The 24326-nt window shown below is 39.8% G+C and overlaps 1 protein-coding gene across 1 annotated transcript in view; it reads right to left on the bottom strand.

The window, feature by feature from the left end:
* The window catches only part of KCNAB1 (potassium voltage-gated channel subfamily A member regulatory beta subunit 1), a 190908-nt gene that overhangs the window by 59287 nt on the left and 107295 nt on the right, over nucleotides 1–24326 (bottom strand). The window contains exons 6-10 of the mRNA XM_039236026.1: nucleotides 23989–24068; nucleotides 21429–21473; nucleotides 17836–17880; nucleotides 15754–15797; nucleotides 5697–5783 (exon numbers count right to left, since the gene is read on the bottom strand). Coding sequence (XP_039091957.1) covers nucleotides 5697–5783; nucleotides 15754–15797; nucleotides 17836–17880; nucleotides 21429–21473; nucleotides 23989–24068 — 301 coding nt within the window. The remainder of the gene's footprint in view (nucleotides 1–5696; nucleotides 5784–15753; nucleotides 15798–17835; nucleotides 17881–21428; nucleotides 21474–23988; nucleotides 24069–24326) is intronic.

Genomic DNA, 24326 nt, shown 5'->3' with positions numbered 1-24326 from the left:
CCACTTAGGATTCTCTCTCTCCCTTTCTCTCTGCCCTTCCCCTGTGCACATGCTCTCTCCTTCCCTCAAAATAAATAAAACATTTTATTTACTTTATTTTACTTCTTTCTTAAATGTAATTTATTGTCAAGTTGGCTAGCATACAGTGTATGCAGTATGCTCTTAGTTTTAGGGGTAGATTCTTGTGATTAAATAAACATTAAAAAAATAAAGTTAAAAAATATATGTATTTTTTAACAATTTTATTTTATTATTTTTTAAAACTATACATTTAGTTTTTTTCTTTCTTTTTTTAAATTTTATTTTAGAGAGAGAGAGAGAGTGAGCAGAGGAAAGGGACAGAGGGAAAGAGAGAGAAAACCTTAAGTAGGCTCCATGTTCAGCTCAGAGCCCAATGTGGGGTTCAGTTCCATGACTCTGGGATCACAATCTGAGCTGAAATCAAGAGTTCAAGAGAGAAATCAACGGGCTGAACCATCCAGGTGCCCCTAAAGATTTTATTTTTAAGTAACTTCTATACCCAACATGGGGTTTGAACTCACAACCCTGAGATCAAGAGTCACATGCTCTATTGACTGAGCTAGCCAGGTGCCCCTAAAATATATTTTTATAATTATTCTCATCTGTTTTAACTCTTGAGTGTAGCTAACAAAAAACTCAAAATATATGTGCGGGTTATAATATTTCTACTGGACAGTGCTGCTAGTGACTATTTGCAGATTTCTTCCTGCTATTATTATAGTTTGGAGGAAAGATTGAGAGAGTGTCTTTGAGGGAAAGATAATAAAATACAAAGGCAGAAGAGATGAACCATTGTGATTAGATGATATTTCTAGGTTTTAGGTCATTAAATTTTTGTTCTGAAAACTTTGCTTTGGATACGAATTATCTAGGAATTGAAAACCATGTAGAGAATTTGGGATGCTGCAATATTTGTTACTTTCTGGTATTTTCTGAGCTGTCACTGGATATCCTTGAAACCTGAATATCCATGGATTCCTGTTTGCATACGTGACACCAAACAAGATGGCTTAGGAGGAAGTAAATACTTATGGAATGGGATGTTTGACATGATGATACTGTGGAGACTAAGTAAAGCTAACACTGATCTTGCCTTTCTTATGTAAAAAAGACATCTGTGTTGTTTATATCTGCATTAACCTGCTGGCAGGAAAAATCATAATTTGAACTGTAATTAGTTTGGGAGTAACATCTAATGACTAAGGGAGGCTGCGAGATTAAAAAGCTCTAAATAAAAGTTAGAGCTGAATTCCAAATGCTTTTTAAATTAAAATATGATTTAATTTAAAAATGATCATATACTCTCAGATCAATAAATTAGTGGGATTTCTTCTTTCCTTTTAAAATTGCTATGTATACAAAAAGGAGTCCTCTCTCTTTTCTGTTATTCACAAGTAATACATGGCTTGTAGACTCCTCTCCTGCCCTCAGTCTTGTTCAGTCACTTCCTTCCTGGAGCAATGAGAAGAATATAGAGAGACATATTAGCCTAGCACTTGGGAATGACAGAAAACCAAACCAAAAAACCCCTAGTGCGAGTCCTCAGACACACAAATGCTCTCTGTCCATTCCTGTCTAGCAAGACTCATGTAGGAATGAGCTTTCTTTTGTCTAATGAGCTCAAGAGACGATTTTGAAATACGTGCAATACATGCTGGGATTTATGAAAATGAAAGAATGAAGATCATGAGTGGCACAGAGCACATGGAACTGTCAGTGACTCTACTGGTAAGAATACAGCAGCAGAAGAAAGAAGAAATGGGATGTGGGGCTGATTTTTTCTGGGATTGGAACGCATGCCATCGATGCCAGATATTGTAGCAGAGACAGATGGCACGGCAGATGCTGTGAAAGAAAAATGACTTACTACTAGGTGAACCAGAAAAAATAAACAAGAAGGACAGAGGAAAAAATACACGAGTTCCCTTCTGTTGTCAGAAACATCTTCCCGTGGCTGTAAAATGTAATTGCATCCCATAGGGTTGCAGATTGCAAATTAAGTGTCTTACTACTTTCTCCACCAATTGCACATTGGAATTTGCAGCTTTTTTTGAGAGGTCTCACTTTCTGTCTATTGGCTTTCTAAGGAAGAAGGGACGACAACATCTAATTGGACATATGATGCCTATATATTATGAAGAAGATGCTATTGCTAATCTTTCTTGGTTCAGTTGGTTGCTGTGTGATATGTAGAACCTGGATGAAACTTGTCTTGGTTTATTTTAGAAATGTTCTCAATTAACATCCTTTCAAGGTGCAAATCAAATGAATGGGATTGGCATTTTAATAAATTTTAATCAAAGTTTTTAAGAACATGTCTTAGAAAGCAGGGCTAGGCTCTCTCGTTAGGTCGCTGAGGTTTAAAATAGGTGCCTATAAAACTTATGTTGGCATGTGTTGTGGCCCCATGGAGTTGGTAGGAATGGCTGAAAACAGTAAAAATGATTTTCAATGATAAGGGTCTAATATGAGATACCCAGACACACACATACAGCACAGTGCCAACATATATAGATTTAATATTAGAAAATTCATCAATATGCACTTGACAACCACTGTTGCATCACTTATATTAGACAGGAATGGAAGCAGTCAAGTCTAAAATTGCCAATCTGAGCTGCTGAAATAAAGAAAAATATGTGAAAGATATTAAGGATTTTCTAGCCATTCAAAAAAAAAAAAACAAAAACAAAAACAAAAACAAAAACGAAGAAGAAGAAGGTTTGAGGACTGGGCAGGTACCCAGTGATGGTTTTGTCACTATATTTGCAGAAGAAATCAAATAAATAATTAGAAGACTATAGAGTAACGTTGGCTAACAAAGAACTACTGTGGGGCTTTTCAGAGTAATTTTGATTATATACAGCATTTATTTTCTGTAGTGTTTTCAGAAACACTAATAGCTCTCTAAGGTAGACCTATCATATATGTACAACTTTCACTCACATACACACTTATAACTTATAAAATCATTGCAAAAATGAATCTTAATAGCATGGAATCCAGAAATAGTTTAGAAACCCTTCCCCCCCCCCCCCCATTTTTAGGGGAGAAAATGCACCTAAGGCCTCCTGGCAATCCCTGTCTATTTCTCATTTTCGTCTTATTTCCTATTTCTTCTTCTGTTGCCCAGGTCAGCCCTGTCCTCTGCTACAGTAAAGTAGAAGACACTACATGCAGAGAATGGGTTTCCAAAGACTAGTATCAAACTGGTATTTCCATCATGCCCACCTTGGAACAAGTTAAGTGTACTATGTTTGAGGATACACATTTTCTGAAAGCCAGGGAGAAATTATAGGGAAGCGATTTCAATCTGGAACAAGCTCTACTTGAGGAATTTCTGTGGTACGTTCCTGCTAAATCCTCCCTGAAGAAATAAGGCTCAGAGCCTGATGGGCCAGCGAGGAGTGGAGCCTTTCTGGTGGAAGGTGGGGAGAGCTGACTACATTCTAGCATGACGTGGCTGATGGCTGTCGGGTTACAAAATGCCATGTTCCTTGACCTTATCATCCACAAATGCAAATTTCTATTGTCTGACATCCTTCCTTAGACTTCTAAACTTGGACAATGACTCTTGATAAAATGGCTTGATAAAATATTCTGCTTTGTGGAATTTTGTATGAGAAACTCAGGGAAAATTAAAATGTTCTCTGATTCTAGCAAAGGATGGACAACGCTGTAATTACAAATTTTATGGGACAGCAATCTTGTGTTTTTAATGTTAACATTCTGAAGCTCCCTTCTAATAAATTTCAACACATAATCAGTGTTCATACAACAAGCACCATTATTGTACTGGTATCACATAGCTTAGATCCTAATAGAGAACGTCTCCCTTCTAGAGGTAGAAAATCCAAATTATAATGTTTTCTGCTTGAGCGACTCCTGCATTATAGCTCTAAAATTAGACATGAGGGTAGGGTGGGTAAAATGGGCACATGCACAAAAAAAAAAAAAAAAAAAAAGATGTTCTTCTATCCCAGATGTTCTTCTATCCTAAACGTGGTATGATTGCAAAGAGGAAGAGAGCGCCACCAAACACTTAAAATGGGAAGCAATTTCAGTCTTTCACAGGCTCCACTAAACGGCATTTTATTTGATGCTTTTGTTCGTCAGATAGCTTTAGTGTTCTCTTTTAATGTGTCATTGAGAAGAGTGTGGCATCATATTATCCTTGCAATGAGCACTTCTTACACTAATAAGATGTTTATGATTGCTTTAAGAAATACCTATTCTTTACTTTAATAAAACTATGCATTTCTAGGTCATTTCCAGGGATAATTTTTTTTTAATGTTTATTTGTTTTTGAGAGAGAGGGACAGAATATCAGTGGGGTAGGGGCACAGAGACAGAGAAAAATAAACAGAATCTGAAGCAGGCTCCAGACTCTGAGCTGTCAGCACAAAGCCTGATGTGGGGCTCGAACCCATGAACCTTGAGATCATGACCTGAGCTGAAGTTGGACACTTAACCAACAGAGCCACTTATACACTTAGGAATCTCCAGCACTGCTATTGCTTTATAATAAACTGATTTTCTCCGAATCAAAAAAGTGGAAAACTCTAGGAGAAAATTAGATGTATAAACATATATATGTTAACATTTCTCTGTAGTTGAACAAGAGATAAATGGCAAGGAAGATAATTTCCCTAATATTTTTTTGTCAGAAATGCAACCTACAAAAAAATTCAGATATACTTTCGTATGTACAATCACTTGGAACCTCAATAACTTCTATAACCCTACAGCAAAAAACGCCCTTTACAGAACCTGATTTATTACAAGATCTTGGATTACCTTTTGAATCATCAAGGATGAATTATCTTCAGTGTAATTTTTTGTTGATTACTATACTCTAGGTCCTTGAAAATGTGCAAATGTATGTCATATTGTAAACCTCAAATGACTTTTTACCCACCCCCCCCCAAATATCTTTGTTCTCATTCACCTCAGGTAAATCTAATCCATGACTGTAAATCTCAGTTAACTAGAACATTCTTATTAATTTGTCCTCCCAAACTGTCTTCTTTCTCCTTCATCTTAGGTAGGCTCCATAAACAAATGTAAATTGACAAAAACTTAGTTTTAGGAACATTCTCAAATTTTCCTCAGGGAGATGCCTGACTTTTGTCTTCAAATAGTTGTAACAGAAAGGCAACAAAATGTTGTAGCTCCTTGAGAATCAAAACCCAAATTGCAATGAAGAGTCTCATTTTGAAGTAGTCATTCTTATAAAACCTCTGCTCATGGTACCACTGAGCACTTGTTACCACAAATTGGAAGCTAATCAGACCTAGTCATTACAAAAGAGAAGGATCATCAGGGGACTTCCTCCAATATAATGATGGTTGGGTTATAAACTCCCCTTCCAATTAATTTTATTGGTTTAGTTGATGAAATAGCAGAAGGGAAACAAACCTGGAAAAAGTGAGCACTGTAATGGGCAGGAGCCGCAAGCCCGATACCTGGGACTGCTTACAAAATGAATGGAGATGAAGGATGCAGAGCTTTGCTTTGAGGGTAAACAGAGGCCAAAAGGCATCAACTGGAAAGGTTTTAATTTTCCATATTCAATCAAATAAGTCTGAATACGGTTCATTTTCTGCCATTAGTGAAAGAAGTCATCAAGCTTAGATCAATAACTTTAGAGTCTTTTATCAAATGTTGTCACTCACCTTCCATGGGGGTGTTGCTGTCCGGGCGATTTGCAAAGACTACATCCACATACTCAAGCTGCAGCCTCTGGAGGGAGCCCTTCAGTCCTGGGAACAGAGGCAGGAAAAACCCCAAAAATGTAAGTGTGATAAAAACTATTAGAAATAGTTGAAGTTTGGTTTCCTTTAAAAATTTACTTTAAAAACAAAGCACGGGGGCACCTGCGTGGCTCAGTCCACTGAGCATCTGACTCTTGACTTTGACTCAGGTCATGATCTCACAGTTTGTGAGATCAAGACCCACATCTGACTCTGCACTGACAGCATGGAGCCTGCTTGGGATTCTCTCTCTCCCTCTCTGCCCCTCCCCTGCTCATGTGCCTGTGCTCTCTCTCTTCTTTCAACATTAAATAAAAAAAAACCTTAAAAAAAGCACCGCATTTGTTTCAAAAAGACATGGAATACAATGACATATTAATTGGCCCCTAGAACCTTTAAAAAATATATTGGGGTGCCCAGGTGGCTCAGTTGGTTAAGTATCTGACTCTTGATTTCTACTCAGGTCATGATGTCAGTTTGTGGGATAGAGCCCCGCATCGGGCTCTGTGCTGATAGACTGAAGCCAGCTCGAGATTCTCTCCCTCTCTCTCGGCCCCTCCCCTGCTCATCTGCACATTCTCTTGCGAAATAAACATTTAGAATATATAGATATAGATCTCAAAGGCTGACTTTGTCCTTAACACAGAAGAGACTTGCAATTTTCTCAATAGCTTCAGTACTCCTTCCCCACCTGAAAAACCAATACTCCGTAATGATCTTTCATAGTGACTCATCTATGGCAATATCTAGAAGCAAAGTTTAGAATAATAAGTAACCTAAGAGTTTAACTTCTTTCTTCTTGAAAAGTGGGATGGGATAGATTTTTTGCACATCAAAAATATTAAAGTGGTATAAATCAGAAATAAGTGACTGCCAAACCCATCTTAATACACACATGGATTGTAACAGAATCAAAGGATTGGCAAATGAAGGTTTTGCTCAACATTTTACTAATTGGAACAAAGCTTGAAGAACCTTAAACATAGCTGAGCTCTACCATTTCTATTATTCCCCTTTATTTGGGGAAGAAACAAAAACGCTAGAAGCTATAAAGACTTATAAAGGAGATATAAAGGAGAGAGTGAGAGTTTAAAAAAAAATTCTGGAACTAATAATCTAAGTTCCAGCCCTAACCATTTGGTTACATTCCCGGGACTAGGCAGAAAAAAAATTATTTAATTTCAGCAAAATTAATACTTCCCTGAAATAGAAAGCATTGTATATAATATTATGCAACCAAAAGGATGACAGTTCAAGAATCATTTTATCTCATTTCCATGAAGCACAGCATTTCCTTATCAGCCTGTTAAATTCCTCAGGAAGACCGGTGGTTTTTCTGTTTTTATTATAGGCATAAAATTAATTGCATGTTAAATGAGACTCTTATACATTTAAATTTGGCTCATTTAAATTTGATTTTTCAAACTGGTTTACCAGCCAGCCACAATTACTTTTCTGACAGGAAAATGAAGTGGTTGGATATAGTTCCGGAAATATTTTCCATTCATTGAGAGATGATTGTCTTTGATGGTGGCTTCTTAAAAGAAGGGTTGATGAATAGATTAGGGCACCCAGGTGTGATAAGTTCCAATGCCTGCTCTCAAAAACCTGCGGTGACTTTCAGGCCCGGATTATCACCAGCTTTCTCAAGGGACATCTTGAAATAAAATTTACCTTAAAAAGCACTATGATATAAGCCACTTTTTGGAAGCAATCGTGCATATGGAGGAAGTCAGGGGAGGACAGGATAACCAAGTGAACAAATAATAGGGTATCACAGGTTGGAAAGGTTGGAAATCTGTGCTCTAGCATGCTGTATGATTCAACCCGAGTTATTTGACCTTTTTTTTTTTCTTTTGGCATGTGCGTGTCTGTGTGTGAGTGTGTGTGACTCAGGTCTCTAATCTACAGCGAAGATAACAATACTTATTACCTTCAGGATCACTACTCCAGAGAGCAAATAAAACCAGCTGTCAAGCACTTTGTTAGCGCAATAGTCTATAGAAATGTGGCAATTATCACAGTGGTGCTCATATCTGGAAAGGTTCAGAATCAGAGGTGGTGAAGACTAAATGCTAAAGATTTTCAGTGGGCCTCCTGATTCTGGAGGGAGGTATTCAGTGACAGTTCTGGCCTATGCTTGGCACAGGAAACAAGTGTCCTCCTTTCTGATAATGGCCCTATCACTTGGTGGCTCTTCTCAACAGCTCAGCATGGGCAGAACTCTCTAGGAGAAAAAGCTCTGGCTGGCTTGGCCCCTTTGTAGGGCTATGACTTGAGTCATTTACTCTCCCATGTCCGAAGCACGTGCTAAATCCCAATTTGATCCTCAAACGGTGCTGGGCTCTGGAAGTATAAAGATGCATGGACACTGTATTTATCTCCAAAGAGCAAGCAGAGCATAGTGAGAGCATCTATTGGCATGGGTTCATTGTTCAAGGTAATAATGTGTACCCATTAATAATGGCATGAACTTGATATGAAGGTCAGTCTCATTGTATTTCGTCATTCCTTGCCTCTCAATTCTTTCTCTGGAAGGCATTTTTTTTTTTTCTTGATATTTAGGCCAAGATTCAAGTGTACTCATGTGAGAATATAGGAAATGATGTGCTGCATCATGTCAGTGATCCGCCTGAACTCCCACTCTGACTTTGAAGTGAAGTGGGAGGAGATTGTATCTCTCAGAGATCCTGTCCCCAACTTTGAAAGTCTCAATCATATAAAGTCTTGAAATCCATGGTGTAAATTTTGGGTTTTACTCTCTGTGAGATGGAAAATCATTGGTAAGGGGTTGGGACACGGGGAAATAGCAGTTAAGCAGGGGAGATGACATTATCAAATCTCCGTCTGAGCTGGTCATGGGCCTGCTGAGCATGACCTGTCGGAGGCAAGGGTGAAAGCAGGGAGGGAGGCCAGTGAGCAGGTCACCAAGTTGGTAAGAAGTGTCCAAACTCTGGACAAGTTGTGTAAGTAGAAATAAGAGGACTTGCTGTTGTGCTGGATACAGAGTGTGGAGGTCAAGGCATCAAGGATGACTCTTAGATTGTTGGCCTGAAAAGTGAGGTGACTGTTAGTAAGACAGGGAAGTTGGGGAAATCAGATTGGTGGGAGCTGTGGTCAGAGCCACGTAAGTCTGAGCAACACATCAGTGAAGCACAAGGCGCTCTTGGCAGCTGGGTGGACCAGCCTGGCGTTCACAGGCAAGGTCTATGTGCAGGGGAGGCACAGGGTTTGGGGTCCAGGGTACTGAGTCAGCTGGCCTGAATGACCTTGCCTAGGCCTGTTAACCTCTTTGGGCCTTGGTTTCTTCATCTGTCCAAAGACAAAATGGAGTTAAACGATCTTTCTGCTTTAATGCTTCACGTGACGACAAACCAAATCAGGCCCTCCTGTCTTTTCTCATTTGGATGCTTTAATATTATAGAAATAGTTACATTGTAGCAATATAATGACAGGCTCAACAAATGTCTCCTTGAAAGCCATTTAGGGTTTATTTCCAATAAGCAAATAGTCATGTTCTAGCTCCACTTAGCAAATGTTTGTGGAGCACTGGCTTGGGGCCAGGTATTGTTTTAAGTTTAAGTAGACGTGCAAAAATACATTAACCTTGGCTATAGAGGAACATCCGGGCAGCTAATCATAACTTAAGGGAGATAAGTGCACCAGTGCAGTGAATGCACTTGCTGAAGGTACTTTTGGCTTTAGTCTGTCCCTCGGCACCGACCCAGCGTCTGTGGAAGCGAATACGGGAGAAGCAGGAGAAAAGCTCCCTGTCCCTGAGATGTTTACAAGTTAACTGGCAATTCCTCAGAAGTCCGCAGGCTAATAAATTATGATATATAAAGAAAATAGCTTTCAAGTGAAAAAAGAAATCTAAGCTCTTTTCCCTTTTGGGTTCTGCAGATTAACAGGAACTGTATTGTTCATAAGGGAAATTTTAATTCAATTTAAGCCTGTTGCACAGGCATCTAAAGAAATATGCTCACTCCAGATGTTAAGCACACTGGCATGGTCAGAGGAAGATCAGATGTTCAGTGTTGCCCGCTGAATTGTGTAGAAACAAGGAGATTCAGAGTTTGGAGATTCTTTGAGGGTTCTACTCAAACACGCTGTGTCCACACACTTGCTTTCCTTTCTAGCTTGAAAAACAAATGCTGCCTTCAATGATGGCCACCCTTTCACTATATAATTTTCCACCTTCTTCTTGGCAGACCTCTCAGTCATGATTTAAGACATGTCTGGTTATTTGTATAAGTACTGTGCTGTATCAGAATAATCTATGTGGCTGCACCTCACATTATGAAACACGGTTATCCTGAGTGGGTGACTTCAGTTTTGTATGCACATGGAACACTGGGAAGGAATTTGTGGTGAATGGTGAATCCACCCATTAAGAAATTTAATCTTTAATTGAAAAAGTCATGTTTTTAAAAGAAAAGTTCAGATAACTAGGTTTAACATTTGCCATTCATTAAAAAGGTTTAAGCAATACTTTCTCAGATTATTTTCGTCTCCTACTCCTAAATGATAGTGGGTTTGTGTTTTGAATCCTATAACAAAACTGTCATTTATCTAGATGACAAACATACACTGAGACACAGCCTTTCCCTGTGAAAGTATACAGTTGACATAATCTTATTATCTGACTTACCAAGCTATTATATTTTTTCATATAATATACTAAGGAAATTTGATCTGCTAAATGTTAACACTGGCAAAAAACGGGCCTTCAAGAGTGTTTGTGAAATGGTTGAATGAAAAGAACTTCAAAGCTTGATAGGACCTTGGGATTCTAAATGGCTATAATAACCTATTAGTGAAATTTTTCCTCCTTGTGAATCCAAGAAATATGTTGTTCCTAATTGGATCCAAGTGAAGGATCGTGAGCTCCCTGAAAAGGGTTTTTCATATGAAATTTTTCAAAACTGCATTATATACAAGTCAAGCTCATTTGACACTCTGTAAACCAGCTCAGGTGGCCAAGGTCACGCAGCATTAAAGTGGCCTGAACTCTACATGAATTGAACTTCTGTCCTGATTTCTAAGAACACTTTCAAAAATGTTTTTAATGTTTATTTTTGAGAGAGAGCAAGCAAGAGAGTGAGCGAGTGAGGAGAGGGGCAGACACACACACACACACACACACACACGGAATCTGAAGCAGGCTCCAGGCTCCGAGCTGTCAGCACAGAGCCTGATGCAGGGCTCGAACTCGGGAGCTGTGAGATCATGACCTGAGCTGAAGTCGGATGCTTAACCAACTGAGCCACCCAGTTGCCCCAGAACACTTTTTTAAAAATTATAATTTCTTGTCAAGTTAGCTAACAAACAGTGTATACAGTGTGCTCTTGGCTTCGGGAGTAGATTTTCATGATTCATTGCTTACATACAACACTCAGTGCTCAAACCAACAAGTGCCCTCCTCAATGCCCATCACCTATTTCCCCTTGCCCCCTGCCTCCCATCCATCTTCAGTTTGTTCTCTGTATTTGTCTCTTATGTTTTGCCTTCTCTGTTTGAAAGTATCTTTTCCCCTTTCCTTCTCCTATGGTCTTCTGTTAAGTTTCTCAAATTCCACATTTGAGTGAAAACATAGGATATCAGTCTTTCTCTGCCTGACTTACTTCACTCAGTGTAATACCCTCCAGTTCCATCCGTTATTGCAAATGGCAAGATTTCATTCTTTCTCATTGCCAAGTAGGATTTCATTGTGTATATGTATATGTGTATACACACACTTTTATCCATTCATCAGTTGATAAACACTTTTTAAAGTGCATATGAATTTAAGCTCTAAGAACACTTTCTAAATTTAATGTGCATATGAATCTCCAATGTTTAATAAAGTCTGCTTCATCACAAAACAAATAGCAATGAAATCCAAGGATAATGATTTGTAAACCTCTTCAAATTTTATTTGGGGCCTAGAAATCCCACTCCTCTTTTTTTCTTCTGCAAAATTCATTCAGTTCCCTAATATCAAACTGCCTAGAAATATCCTTTTCAGCTGACTCTTGGACTCATGAGCATCTTTGTCTTAGGCTGAAGTTATGCCCTGCAAAATAAACAGTAACAGCATACTAATAAATAATCCCAATTCTTCTTCAGTCTCAGAAGTTTCAAACGTGTTAAAGTTTAAATCTGGGTCATTTTGAATTTTCAGCTGAACTGGTTTACCCCTCCTGAGAGATTGATTAGTTCCTAAGAGAATCCCTGACTTATTTAAAAGGACAGAGAATTTAAGGTATTTCTATTAAGTTGTATGGGGCTTGCAGAAAACTGATTTAAAAAAAGAAAATTTTGAAATTATGGACACACTGGTAAATATTAAAGCAATGGAGAGGCAGTAAAAAGCACAGCAACTTTCTCCAGTCTTTCTTTCCTTGACTTTATATTCTCTGATGATTACCATCCTGTACCATTTTCTGAATCTCCTTTTTAATCAATTTTAACTAGATTAAAAAGAAAAGAGAAACAAGAAGGTTCCAGGCAACACACGACTGCCTTGTTTTTCAGCTTAGTACAACAAGCTTACATGAGTTATTTCTCTTTGAGAGGGGGCAGTTACATCTTATGGACAGATGTCACGGTAGATGACCCAAGTCATGGGGGCAAGTGCTAGGCAGGAATACTAATAGTTTCAAGAGGCAGGCTGGATTTTACATGCAATGTCAAGTTGGGCACTAAGGCCTAAGAAAGGATTTTGTTTGGTTTAGGAATGTGAAAGCTTTCTCTGGTGCTAGAACGTGCTTATTCACTGTGGCAGCCTTAGAACGTTACTTAGTAAAGGGTGCACTTCTCCATGGTATGAAGACCAGCAGTGGCACTGTTAAGAATGATGATACTAATGACAAAAGTAACATTGATTAAGTGCTTATTATGTGACAGATATTGTGCTCGATGTGAATTCTCTAACTTCAGTTTCTGTATAGTAATGTCACAAAGTAGGAATATTTATAGCCCATCATATAATGAAGGAGATGGAGGCTTAGTAAGGTTGAGTAACTTGCACAAAGTCCCTTTGCTCATAAATGACGAAGCTGAGACTTGACCCACGGTTTGTCTGGCTTCAAAGCCCAATGCTTAGAAATATATTAAAAATCAGTTAGTGAGAAATACCAGACTCATACAAAAACTTTGGAAACAACTGATTCCAAATTTGTTTGTTAATAGTAATATAGTAATTACTGATTCCAAATTTGTTTCTTAATAGTGATATAATAATTACTATTAACAAATTATATATATCTAATGTTAAATATATGCAATATAAATATATTTTCCAAAATCTGGCTTCAAAAAGTTTCTATTTTATTTAATTTTTAATTTTTTAATTTTTATTTTTTTAAAGTAATCTCTACCCAATGTGGGGCTCTAACTCATAATCCTGAGATCAGGAGTGACATACTCCACTGACTGGGCCAGCCAGTCACTCCAAAATTCTCCTTTTTAAATTAAATGATTGAAGACCAAAACTATTTTTTTCCCCTAGTGGAAGTCTAAAATCTATCCAAGTAGTTCTCTTTATATGTTACTAAAAATCTCCAATTTCTAAACTGGGGTGAATGTCTTCACATTCAATATTATCTTTCAGATTAAGTTTATGGGGAGGGAAAAAAAGAAACTTTATAATGAAACGACAGTCTGGAAGAAAATATTTACAACATATGTAACTAACAGAAGTGAACAATATTAATATACAAAGAGCTCCTGAAAACTAATAAGATCAAAACGAGTAACTCAAAAGAAAAAAAGCTTAAGAATATGAAAAGTTAATTCTTAGAAAAAGCACAAAATTCTAAAAAGTAGCTGAAATTCATTAATAAATAAATGTATAATTAGATAAATAAATAAAATGAACTCATCCATCAGATTGGTATATTCCTTTTTAGAAAATAATTTAAAACATGCATTCTTCTTTGACTTAACAATGCTGCTTCCAGTATCTATCACATATACATAAGGGCAGCCATTTGTATGGTATTTTGTAACACTAAAACCAAGATATAACCTGCAAATCATGTGTATGTGTGCATGTGTATGTGGGTGTGTATATGTCTAAAAATGTATTTTAATTTTGGAAAAAAGTAAACTTCAGGTTAATATGTATAGCTTGATTCCACTGGTTTCATACCTGTGTTTTTGTATTTATAAGTGTGGATAGATAGATAAATTTAACTGTTGGGATAAGTTGGGAAGGACGTGTACCAGACTGTCACACTGTGGAATGAGATGAGGTAAGCAAAAGGAGGACTTCTTTGTTTTTATTTTTAAAGTGGTGAGATTAGAGTGTATTTCATGTTTTTGTTGACTTTGGTATTTCATAAGTGAAACTAATTATAAAAAGAAGAAAAATCATCTGTCTTAATAATTAATCATGACTCTAAAGTTATAAAAACCTTGGATTAAAAAAAAAAAAACAAAAAAAAAAAACCCTTGGATTTATATAGCCTTATTTAACATCTTTCTTTTATTGCAAAAGGTTGAAGTGTAACATTTTTTTAAAAAAATACAAACAAGTGGGGCGCCTGGGTGGCTTAGTCGGTTAAGCGTCTGACTTTCGCTTAGGTCATGATCTCGCGGTTCGTGGGTTCGAGCCCCGCGTCGGGCTCTGTGCTGACTGCCAGCTCAGAGCCTGGAGCCTGTTTCAGAGTCTGGGTCTCCCTCTCTCTCTGACCCACCCCTGTTCAAGCTGTCTATCTCTCTCTCTCTCCTAGAAATAAATAAAAATTAAAAAAACAAACAAACAAACAAGAAATACATAAAAATTCCTCACAGTTCTTATAATCTTCCCAATGAAGTAGAGTAGTACTCTACTACATAAGAGTTCTAGAAGACTGTACTATTTCCTGTTCATTTCCAGGCTCTACAAAGGTTTCAGTACAATTACAAAAGCAATGGCTCACTGAACCAGTTACTCAGTGTAATTTTCTACAATTTTTAAAAAATGCATATCATTCTTTAAGAACCACCAAGCCTTGAAAAATTTTATGCCAGCCAACTGGACAATCCAGAAGAAATGGATAAATTCCTAGAAACATAGAACCTACCAAAACTGAATTTAAAAGAAATAGAAAATATGAACACACAAATTACTAGCAAAGAAATTAAATCAGTAATCAATAAACTCCCAACAAACAAAAGGACCTGATGGCTTCTCAGGTGAATTCTACCAAATGTTTAAAGAATAAAAATTTAAAATAGGATAAAGCTATCAGAGTCTTAGCATATATCCACCTCAAAACTTGTACGTAGATATTCATAGCAGTATTATTCAGAAGTCAAAAAATGAAAACAACCCAAATGTACATCAACTGACAAATGGATAAACAAAATGGGGTATATCTATACAATGGAATGTTTATTGGCAGTAAAAATGATACATGTTTTGATACGTGTTACAATATCAACATTATGCTAAGTGAAAAAAGCCCATCACAAAATATTATACACTGTATGATCTCTTTCATATAAAATATCCAGAATTGGCGAGTTTAGAGAGATAAAAGTGGATTAGTGGTTACTTGGGGCTGTGAACGAGGGTAGGGAGAGGGAGGGAACTGACTGCGAGTAGGTACTAGGAGTGATGAAAATGTTTTAAACTGAATTTGTGATGATCACGCAACTCTGTTATTGTGCTCAGGACCAATAAATTATACACTTTAAATGGACAAAATTCATGTTATGTAACTTACATCTCAATTAAAACCTTTTAGAAAGTCTTAGGGAAGTGTTTTATTAATGTTAGTCCAGCTGTAAATAAGACGAGTTCTAGAAAATTTGCCTTTTTTTCTTTATGTTCCCATTGTCTTCTCTATATCACCACACTCCTACATTAAACCCCACAAAGATTGTTGTTGGTTGTGATTCTTTTTATAGAGCTTTTCCCCCTCCCAGTGGGTTTTGAACCTATTTGGTTGATGCCTTTCTTGAATCAGCAGCCCGCAATTGAGAATAAAATGGAAGCAGCTGTACCTACCTTCGATAATATGTTTTCTTGACAGCCCTCTTTCCGTTTCAGCCCTAACAAGAAAAAGAAGCAAATGACTTTGAGTGGCAGTGTGTTTTTTTTAAATTGCCATTTCAAAAGTACAGAGGAATACTCATTCTAGATTGAATTGCTAATTTTATACCCTGTTCTTGGCAAATTCTATACCACAGGCTGAGGAGAGGAGGCTGGTGGGCAACACACTGAGCCCCTTTTCTTTGGAGACCCAGGTGATGAATTGACCATGACTCTCATCACACAATATTAATAACAACTCAGCCACATACACCCCATCTGCATATAACGTGACACATGGCTTAGCCTTCCTTCCTTAGTCTTAATCAACCCCCCTGACCGCCCCCCCAAAAAAACACCTTGATATACGTTTGTGAGCTGCTGATAATATCAGCTTTTCTGAGAAGATAATCAAATTTGGAAGTGCCTTTTGACTTTCAAGAGAAACTTAATAATTACTTTTTGTTAAAATGTGTTGTAAGTCTCTCTTACATTAGTATCCTTTTTTTAAAAAAATTTTTTTAATGTTTTATTTATTTCTAGGAGGGAGAGAGACAGCGTGAGCAGGGGAGGGTCAGAGAGAGAGGGAGTCACAGACCGAAAGAGGCTCCAGGCTCTGAGCTGGCAGTCAGCACAGAGCCCGACGCGGGGCTCGAACCCACGAACCGCGAGATCATGACCTAAGCGAAAGTCGGATGCTTAACCGACTAAGCCACCCAGGCGCCCCTCTTACATTAGTATCCTAAGAAGACAAACATTTAACTAGGACTTTTTTCTTCTCAGATAAGCTTCAAGATCTGGTCAATTAGGAAGAAATACAGTCCTGTATTTTAAAGTATTTATGAAATGTTTCTTTAATGTCAATACTTTTGCAACCTCTTTTTAAAACATGGTAGTTTACCATTTGCCTTTGGTGATTTTGTATCTTTTATAAAAACATTGAATATTATTGTATGCAGTACTCTACTACATAATGGCTCTTGTATGTTAACTTATTCTCTGTTTATTTCTAAAGTATAGGCAAGGTTTTAAGTACCATTGCACTAAACAATAGCACCATAAATTAGGGCACAGACAACGTAAATCTAGATTTCTCATAGGCACCATGTTGCTTTATTTTTCTATAGGTTACAGTAGTAATAAAGTCTAAATTCCATCTTTCTGTTCATAGTCATCATAAACAGGCTCAAAAACAGCAATAAAATATGAGTGTGTGTATCTGTGTATACACATACACATTTTGATTAGAAGACTCCAAAGGAGACGTCCTCTGTCTTCAATTTTGTTTTTAACTATTCCCTCTCAGTTATAGGGAGGCAAATAAGGTTTGGTTTGTTGGCGTTTTTTTATTGTTTCTTTGTTAAGACTTCGTATTTGTGATTTCCACAAAAAGGTATATGAAATAGCTTGCTGTTTTCTTACATGTTTGTCAAAAAGGTCAGACTTTTAAGTTCTGTTGAATCATGTAAATACCAGTTCAAACACCAGTAGATTCATCAGATGCCAATTCATCTTGTGAAATTTGTTTGCATCCCACAACAGAGAGCGGACCTCGCTTTCATTTGCCTGCCAGTGAGTGATATAGTAGCTTCTGTTATTCTCCAAAAGGCGGTCCTTTTGATCAACACATTCAGAGCCTTCTGCAGAAATGATCAGAGACTTACATGTGGAGCCAGACAAGATATTTTTATCTTTGCATTCCATGGAAGTCTCTGACTTTTGGCAGGTTTGAGGAGCTTTTCTTCTGTGATGCTACGTGCTTATTTTCTTTGCCCAAAATTTGAACTCTACTTTGGAAATGGTTCTTAGTATGAGGTTGGTATTTGAAAATCTCCACGAATCACTTAGTAACAAGTGACCACTAAATTTCTTTGGGGCATCTGGCTAAAATTGAATCCTAGGCTCATTGTTATTTCCTTCAAGGCAGAAAAAATACTTTTTCTCCCCATACCAATGAATTTTAGTACGTTAGATGTAAAATGGTTGCCCAAAAGGATAAAAGCATGAACTACTAGTTGTTTCCTGTCAAGGAGGGAAAATAATAGGTATTTAACTTACTTTCCACCCCAGTAGAGTTTGGTTGTTATGACCAGGCTGGACCTCCTGTATGTTACACAAACAGAAATATTCAATAAATTGTTGGTTATGGTACAGAGTCAGGATATTATAGCATCAGAAAGAGTTTATTGTACTGCCCATTAAAAAAATTGGTAAAGAGGTGAATTAGTTCATTCATGTCCCTGAAATATTGGGACCAGGGAAAGCTGGTGAGAGGGGACGTGAAGTCAGATCCTAGGCAAAGAGGTTGAAGGTGAGTAGGGGAGTGACCTACGCCTGGAGGCACGGGAGGAGGAGGCTGTGACACCAGCCGCGGATGGGGAGGGTGTGGTGAAGAGGGTGACTGGTAAGCATGGAGGGGCAGAAGTGGTAAATGAGAGGAGGAATGCATTGGCAAAAAGGACGGATTGCTTTAGTAGCACCAGCTAACACTTATTTAGCATCTGACATAACGTTGATTGAGCGTGAGCTCTCCTGGGGCAAAGTCCACCCTGTGCCAAGGACCATGGGCCCTAGTGGCTCTGAGTTATTACGCTTTCCAACCGTCACATTCAGGCAGGAACTGATTGCTTAGAAACACGAATGATAAAGTCAACTATAAGAATCAATAAACAGGAATAAAATTTCTTTGAGTGCCTTTATTAAGTGGAAATGTTACTTCAGGAAAACAGTCCTACGATTTTTAACACAAGGTTTTAACCACTTTGTTTCTAAGGGAATGGAATGTGGAAATCTTGTCAGCAAACTAATTGTCTTCTTAAAACCACACCCAAGGGCAGGAAATGGCAATCGTCTCATCATGATGGTGGAATAAGAAAAAGGTCTTGAGAACTCCAGTCATACGGTTTAAAATCAGGAGGCAGATCTCAGTATAATTTAGTTTCTCCAAGTATGTAATTCAATTGAACTGGTCTAGGGGAGAAAAAACCATTTGAGATTCAAAGGTGAAGACCAAACTTTGGGAGTATTTGAAATAAGGCATTTATAATTCCATCAGCTGTAGAGCCAGTGCCGCGGGGCCCGCAGGTATGAGAGCTCACAAGATTAATGATAACCAATGGGGAACAAGGGTGACAATTCTGACAGCTTAGCTGCAACAAGAAAAATTTGTAGGAAATGTCAGCAACCCCATCCCACTGAAGTTAATTCCCTGAAAAGTAATTTGAATCACTGTAATGGAAGCTCTACAGATACGTGCATCTGGAGATTACACACCGCAGAAGGGCTGATGCACTTTCCAGGTTAATCCATCAACCTCACGATACCTAGCGTAACAGCAATCTGCCACAAGGGAGCCAGAGCTCCGTTAGCAAACATTTTCACATCTTCCACAAAAGGCTGGGTGGAACATTATAAAAATTGAATGCAGTCCTCTGGATTTTTCAGAGCAGCTGGGTCCACCAAAGCTTCCGATTCTATACAAATACTATCATGGACTTGTTTTTCCAAAGTTAGGCTTTCTGAAAAATGGGCAATATGGGTGTGCCCACTAACATGTATGCTCAAATAGCAAGAGTTGACAGCAACTTGGCAGGTGACCACCGACCATCATGGAGGCATTTCCAGCAACTCTTCTGAGTGGTGGAGAATGACAATATGAGTATTTTATAGCAATACAGCTCAGCTTTCAAAATACTTTGGCACATGTTATCTCACTTTAACAGAACAACACTTCATGAACAGTTATGCCGTCCATTTTGCAGGTGGGGAAATTGAGACTCAGTGAAGGGAAGTAACTTCCACAGTGGGCAAGTGGTGGTCCTAGGACTAGAAGCCAAGTCTGCTAGTTGGAATTGCTTTTATAGACTCCATACCATGATGATATGGTCTGTCTTTTCACCAGTCTTGTATGGGCAGCTGTGTGCTGATTTCAATATTATGTAGCATGGTGACAGCTTGGGTTTTATTTGTAAGACTGAAAGGCAGTTTGTAAAAAAGGAAAAAAAAATGCATGTTAATCCATTTTCTGTAGGTGTATTCTAGGCTCTGTAAACCATGGAGAGTGGTGGTTAGATGCCCTATGGGTGTTGAGGGGAAGGAGCTCCTATACCGACGCTCCCCTCCTCCCTCAGCTATCTTCCGTCAGCCTCCACCTCGCTGCACAGCTCACTGCGCTGTTAGTAGGCTCATCTCTAGGGTCTCTGTTATGGGTTGAATTATGTCCCCTAAAAAGACGTGTTAAAGTCCTAACCCCCAATACCTCAGAAAGTGAGTGTATTTGGAAATACGGTCATTACAGATGTAATTAGTTAAATTAAGATGAGGTGATGAGGCTACACTGGATTAAGGGTGAGTCCTTAATCCAGTATGACTAGCGTCCTTTTAAGAAGACACACAGACACCCATGAGGGTAGAACACCATCTGATGATGGAGGCAGAGGTTGAGCGCAGGCTCAGGAATGCCCAAGATTGCCTGCTAAAGCCCAAAGCTAGGAAGAGGCAAGGAAGGATTCTATCCAGAGTTGCAGAAAGAGCACGACTCTACTCAAACCTTGCTGTTGTACTTCTGGCCTCGAGACCCGGGAGAGAACACATTTCTGCTGTCTGAAGCCAGCCAGTTTGCAGCACTGTGTTCCAGGGGCCCTAGGGAAGTGATTTGGGCGGTGATAGACAGACCAGCCTTGTGAGTGGGAAGGTAACAGGCAAGGTGGAGGATTGGGCGGGGATGTGAATATTCTTCCATGTTTAAGGCTGAATATAGTTTCTTCCTAATCCCTTTACAATTCCTAGAGTGGGGGAGGAGGACAAGGAAGGGGGAGAAAGTAGGTCACTAAACTTCATTTGTTCATATCTCCATGAATTTCTGGGTTTCCATTTCCACGAATACTACAGAGCTGTGGTTTACTTGGCCAATGGCAAATCTTCTACCAGAGTGGGAGAGGACCCCAGACCTGTGCCATGGTCTTTGCCTGATTCTGTACTCCTGCGGGGAAGAAGTGGCTGTCATGGTTGACACGCATAGTGAAATGGAGGGGGATTGCCATTCCACAGATGAGGCGTTCCTCTTTACCGCTGGCTTTGGCTACGGAAGCGATGCAATGGGATGTGACCCCTCAAGGACAATAGATGAAGCACTTCCCCGAATGCCCAGATCATATGGCTTCTGGCACACAGCAGAGGCACAGGCTAATTGTGTTCATATAAGAGAACTTTGAGGTATTTATCACAAGGACTTCTTTTTTCATCACTTGTTTGCATCAGGAGTTGTCAATAAAACGAACAGTGAACATGAACAGCTAACATAAGTACCTGTGTATAAATAATCAGCCTCCTATCATCTGCCGTTCTTCACCAAATTATCACAAACAGTGGTGAGGAACCATGAAAATGTGACTTTCTTTTATGCACGAGTATCTCAGGAACATCCCCTCCTTCTCTGCTCAACCCCAAGGTAATTCATTGTGATCGATGACGAGTCAATACTTTTTAAAGCACAAGTAATTTTCAAACCACTATAAATCATTTCTTTACCAAAAATTGACTTTTTTTGACAGCCTTTTGTTCAGTTGTTATGCAATTTATTTTTCCTTCTCTGGGACAAAATAATAACAGTCTGTTTAAAGAGAAGTACATGATTATGGTGAATGCATTACCTCCAGCCTTTCTTCTTGATGATGCTCCCCAGAATCACTTCAGCCCTGGAAGGGAAACAGATAATAGCTCAGGATACAATGTCCTGGAAACACAAGAGTCAATCCAAAAACACGAGAGCCATTCCTTGTTTGAACTCTCCGTGCCTACACGTCCTCAAAATAGAAGCTGCTCTCGGCTAGTGGCACTGTTTCCGCTGTTTCTGCTTGTGCCTGCAGAATCCTGCTCCTGGAGCATTCCAGAAGCACCTGCCAAATCCTGACAGGCTGGCAGGAGACTGCCTGTGGTCCTCATACTAAGAAACAACAGAGTCATTTGGCAGTTTGGTGTTTTTGAACCACTGATCCCATTTATAAATATCCTGCTTGGCGAAGTCCAATGGGAGTCAAGGTTACCCTTCTAGTTACTGTGGTCTTCAATTGTGACCAGGGAGGACAATGAGACCTTGTCCCATTTAGACAGAAAATATGGAGCTGTGGGTGATCTTGCAGGATGAAAAAACAAACAAAACAAAACAAAACAAAACAAAACAAACCACGTGGGCATTTAGATGTCCCAAAGTCTAGGGCTGCAGATGCAGTGGCCGGCAGGGAGAACATCCTGGGTTCTAGTGACACATGTTGCCACAGGAGGAAGGTGCAAGGAGATGTAGAAAAGTGTTCTTCCTGCCCCTGGCGTGGGTCGTGGAGAGGTACAGCGAAGACGTCTCCACTGTCTTCTCCCCTCCACCTTCCTGAGCTAGGACCCAAGGTTAAGGAGACTAAAACCTTCTTCTAGGTCCCTGGCAGTCAGATCAATGTTGTAAGATGCAGGTGGGCTCTCAGAGGCTTTGTGAACAGAGACATCAACGGAATTAGCACTTTGTTCATTGGAGTCCTATAGATGGGGAACGTCACTAACCACGGTTTGTCTTAGCTGAAAGTCCTGTCTTTGTTGGAGTGCACAGCCATGCTGCCGGGTAGCTACAGAGCATGCTCCAGACAGACACGCAGGGGACGGGACACCAGTGTTCTCTTCCCTGGCCCTCTGTCTCTGACGCTGTCTTTTGCAACCTTGCATTTCACAGAGGGAAATGCTCAGGTGCACGCCAGACAGTCAGTCAGTAATTAACCAGGACCAACCATCGATCATAATAGGAATACAAACAGGACTTCCCTTTTCCAACCTTAGCAGGACTCACGAAATGAAGAAAACACTGAGAAAGGCTAAGATGTGGGAAGGGAGCAAGGCCTTATCAATTGTATTTCTTCTCCTTGGACTCAACGGAAAATATCAGAGATGTGGGCTCTGAATGTCCCGGATAGGCCTCAAACATAGATCTGCAGTTGAAAAGGAGGAAACCCACGGGAGGAAAACGCACTTAGACCAGGCAACGATGAACTTGATTCTACAAGTCCAGCAGTTTGATCGTGCTCCTCACCTGGAAGGGGGTGCTGGGGACTGAGGCCTGTGGGGAATTAGCCGCCACAGTCCTGGGGGGAGATGGCAGAGCTGCTCAAGCATTTCTGGGAGCTACGCGAGTCAGTCTGCCCGTGGTGGCAGCAGGTGGCCAAGGTGCACCAGTTCTGTTCTGAAACGTGCTTCTCGTGCCAGGACATGGAGGGCGTGGACCTTGAGGCCTCCCCGAGGGCACGTTCCCCACATGGTGGGACTGAGCAGTGAGCCCAGTGTCAGAGCCCAGAACTTGCTCTCGGGTCCGTGGGAAGCTTGTAGCTGGTGTGGCTTCTGCAGCAAGGCCCTCTTGCAGTCTTCCCTGTGCTCAGAATACGGTCTGAAATGGTCTGAAATGCCCTCCAACAAAATATACTCAATTTCTTGCATGTTGGAGGACCCCTCCTTTAACCTCTGATCTGCTTGTTGTGCTAGGTGGAGGGATGGGCCTTCAGGCAGGAAAAGCAGCCCCTGGTTCCCTGCAGAGAGGACGTCCCCGTTCCCCTCAGCGGTTGAGTAACTACGAGATGTGGTTATGAAACAGCAAGACTAGCTTTTGAACCACTACACTGGAATCTGCTCACTTATTTCCTCACTCCTATATCCAACTAACTTTTTTTTTTTTAATGTTTATTATTTATTTGAGGGGGTAGGGACAGAGGGTAACGGTGAGAGAGAGGGAGAGAGAGAATCCCAAGCAGGCTCCATACTGTCAGCGCAAGGCCCAACATGGGGCTTGAACTCAAGAACCATGAGACCTTGACCTGAGCCAAAATCAAGTCGGACACTTAACTGACTGAGTCACCCTGGCATATGTCCAACTACCAGTTCTTGAGCTCCATTGCCACTGCTCTGGTCCCAGCCACCTCTGCCCCTTAGGAAGGCCATGGCAATTGTTTTCAATCCATTCTTCATATAGGGGCCAGGGATAGGATGGTTTGGGTGGGCAGAGGGGCCCAGAGGCAGTCGGTACCCCTAGCTCTGGTACAGGGACTAGTGGAAGAGAGAAAAGCAATGCCACCAAAGTGTGTGGGAAGGGTGGACCCTTCTCACCAGAGTGACAGCAATACCCTGAACAGACTCTTGGTACCAGAAATACCACATGAGGGACACAAACAGGGACTGACTCACTTTCCAGCAGCATAGACTTCGGCAGTATCGAAGAGATTAACTCCACTTTCGTAGGCAATTGTCATCAGCCGTTCAGCAACCTGCAAGAGGGTGTGAAGGTCAGTCAGAAAAACCAAATGTTTGCTAAACCTAGGAAGCAAGCAACTTTGAATCCTCTGGTGGTCGTTAAGAACATTGAAATCTCACTCCTTGTTTTTATCAGTTGTAAAAGAATGGGAAAAAAAAGAAGAAGAAGAAGATTCTACCAGCCTATATAGGATAAAAGTATCCCCGGGATTTCCTTCAATGCGGGGATAAGTCAGCCCTCAGAAGCATGGTGAGGTAAGGTGGATGGATTT

The sequence above is a fragment of the Hyaena hyaena genome, unplaced genomic scaffold (assembly GCF_003009895.1).
Source record: "Hyaena hyaena isolate Hyena2069 unplaced genomic scaffold, ASM300989v1 scaffold_105, whole genome shotgun sequence".
NCBI lineage: Eukaryota > Metazoa > Chordata > Mammalia > Carnivora > Hyaenidae > Hyaena > Hyaena hyaena.
Note: the sequence above shows the minus strand (reverse complement) of the source record. Positions and strands in the feature narration are given on the sequence as shown.